Genomic DNA, 2690 nt, shown 5'->3' on the forward strand with positions numbered 1-2690 from the left:
TGCCTCTTACTAGGTATAGGACTGTGAATTGCTTTATTAATCAGCCCTGCCTCAATTCCCCTCGTCCCCCTACCCCTGTGTGTGTGTGTGTGTGTGTGTGTGTGTGTGTGGTTTGAGACAGACCCACCACGTAGATCATATTAGTCTGAACTTGTAGCAACCATCCTGCCTCTTCCAAAAAGAAAAGTTTTCTTATTTTTTAACTCGGTATGAGAGGAGCATTTCTTTTATAAGACCATAGTGAGGGCTGAAGGAGATTATCTCAGTGTTCACATCCAAGGCAGTTTAAATGGCAAGACCACAGAGGCCTGGTGCCTCCCCCGTTTCCCATGTCACTTTGTTTGAAGTTCTGCATAGCATTTGTCACTATCTGAATTTATCTTTATTTACTTATTTGCTTATTAGCTATGTGACCTCAATTTCTCTGAGTCCCTTTCTTCTCACCATCATTTATTTGGTGTTTAGACCTAGGTCTGCCTGTAGTTTCACTGCATAATAAATAGTTGTCGAGTTATTCACTTCCTCTTGTTGCTCTAAGCCTCTGAGAAAGCTAATGGATAGCCACACTCTGGGCTGCTTTCTGATAGTTTATATTTTGGGGGTGGGTGGGAGGGCTGTTATCAAAGCACTGTAAGCTTCCATCCAGCTCAGCCTTGGGAACCTAGCATGGGAGCATTGGAACGTGACTTGTCTGCTTCCCAGAATCACTGGAGACTTGAAGATAACCAGCTTATCCCTTCTGTACATAGAAAGTGGTATAGCTGGACATCAAACAAGGGAGACTTAGTGCTAAGCTCCGTGGTGGTAAACAGAAGACCAGATGCCGGGAAGTGCGGATGTAGAGCAAGAGATTCTCTTGGGAAAGGCTTTGTAGAGGAACCTGAAGGGGTGGGAAATCATCTCAGAGTGAAAAACCCATGCACCAAAGCTGGCTAGTAGACTAATGCCTGCTCCGTAGACAAGACGAGATATATGTTTATGAAGCAAAACCATACAATGATAATTTGATGCCAATCAGAATTTTATTATTTTTTAAAAAGATACAAAAATAGTAAAAAACCCCAAAAAGTTACAATCAGGTATATATGAATTGACCCCTTCCAAAATTCCCCTAAAAGAGCTGTAATGGCATTTATTTGCCTGGCAGTAGAAAATACTAAATACTAATTCTTAGAAACAGAATTTTCAGAAGCCCTGAAATCTGGGCACTATATGGGTTTCCTCAGATCATCTGAGTGAACACACTAGCTCCCAGAAATATTTGCACAGTCAGATGACTACACAAGATGGACTTCCAAAGACCCTGCCCCATGATGTGGGGTTTACATGCTCTTTTGACCGAAGACATAAGGTGGACAGCTGCAGTTGGGTTGCTGGCTAGGCTCCGGCAAGGTGAACACGTTGTAGGAAGTATCATTCTTTGCGGTTGCGCCCATGTTATTGCTAGGTGCTTTCGCAGAGTAGGGCTTAGTGAGCCAAGGGGACCGGCGAGGGGCAGCACACGACACAGGAATCACATATCTTGCTGATGAGCCCTTGGAAGCATAGTGAATCTCGGAGCTGTAGATAACGACATCTGGAGAGACGGCCTTGACTCGTATGCCACATTCGGTAACACGGTAGTGGAACTGGTAGAAATGAGGGTGAACATGATTCGGAGGACAACCAAGGCCCAAGTGCACCTCATAAAAGTGCACGTACACATCATTATTCAGCAAGAAGGGGTGAACGGTGACCATGAACCAATCTGTAGAGCACAGCACATTCACTTGGTTTTGCTCAGAGTAGCCAGAAAACAGGAAGGTGAACAAGACGATGCTTCCTAGGAGCTTGAAGAGTTTCATTCTTGCAGTAGGTTGGGTGCCAAGTCACAGGAGGCAGAAAGGCGTCCAGAAAGGGATTCTAGAACACACAAAAACATAAGAGGCGAGTTACCTTATGTGTTAGGTAAAGCTCAATTATGAGTTTTTAACAGAAGTGCAATTAGGGGATTATGGTTTTTGAGATGGAGTCTTACTCTGTAGCTAAGGCTGGCCTGTAACTCATTATGTTGCATAAGCTGGCCCTGGACTGTGACAATCCTCATACTTTGACCACATAAGTTTTGGGATTTCAGTGTAAGCCACCACACCAGGCTCAGAACGTTATTGTTGTCATTTGGTTTTATTTGTCTCTTTTGATAAAGTCTCACTATGTAGCTCTGTCTGTTTTTTTCTTTTCCTTCTTTCTTCTCTCTCTCTCTCTCTCTCTCTCTCTCTCTCTCTCTCTCTCTCTCTCTCTCTCTCTCTCTCCCCCCTTCCCTTCCTTTCTGAAAATTCTCTGATTTTTTTTCTTTCTGAAATTCCTCTCATTTCCAACATGGCCCAATATATCAGAGAATCTTTTTGGTCACCATGAGTTAGAATGCTACTAAATGAATTTGGCCATATCTAGTCAAGCCATTCAGCCAAATTTCAGCATGTGGTTGTCAGGGATAAAATGCAATTTCTCCTTAGTTTTTATTTTTTTCAGAACTTGTTATATTTGATTGTGGGAAGGTATTCGCTTACTTTGTTCTACTTTATTGTGGGGAGGTAAGTGTATAGAGGGCAGAGGGCAGAGGACAACTTTCAGGAGTCTCTCCTCCTACCATGTGGCTTCCAGGAATTGAACTCAGGTCATCAGGCAACACCTTTACCCACTGAACCATC

General features: G+C 43.3%; 1 protein-coding gene across 1 annotated transcript; it reads right to left on the reverse strand.

The window, feature by feature from the left end:
* Positions 1 to 1322: 1322 nt before the first annotated feature.
* PLAC1 (placenta enriched 1) lies at positions 1323 to 1844 on the reverse strand (the record flags this gene model as incomplete). The annotated part of the gene is made up of 1 exon (XM_080910207.1): positions 1323 to 1844. One exon carries the CDS (start codon positions 1842 to 1844, stop codon positions 1323 to 1325), a length of 522 nt encoding a protein of 173 aa, XP_080766333.1.
* Between the last annotated feature and the right edge of the window lie 846 nt (positions 1845 to 2690).

This window comes from Micromys minutus (assembly GCF_963924665.1).
Source record: "Micromys minutus genome assembly, chromosome: X".
In the NCBI taxonomy this organism is placed as follows: domain Eukaryota; kingdom Metazoa; phylum Chordata; class Mammalia; order Rodentia; family Muridae; genus Micromys; species Micromys minutus.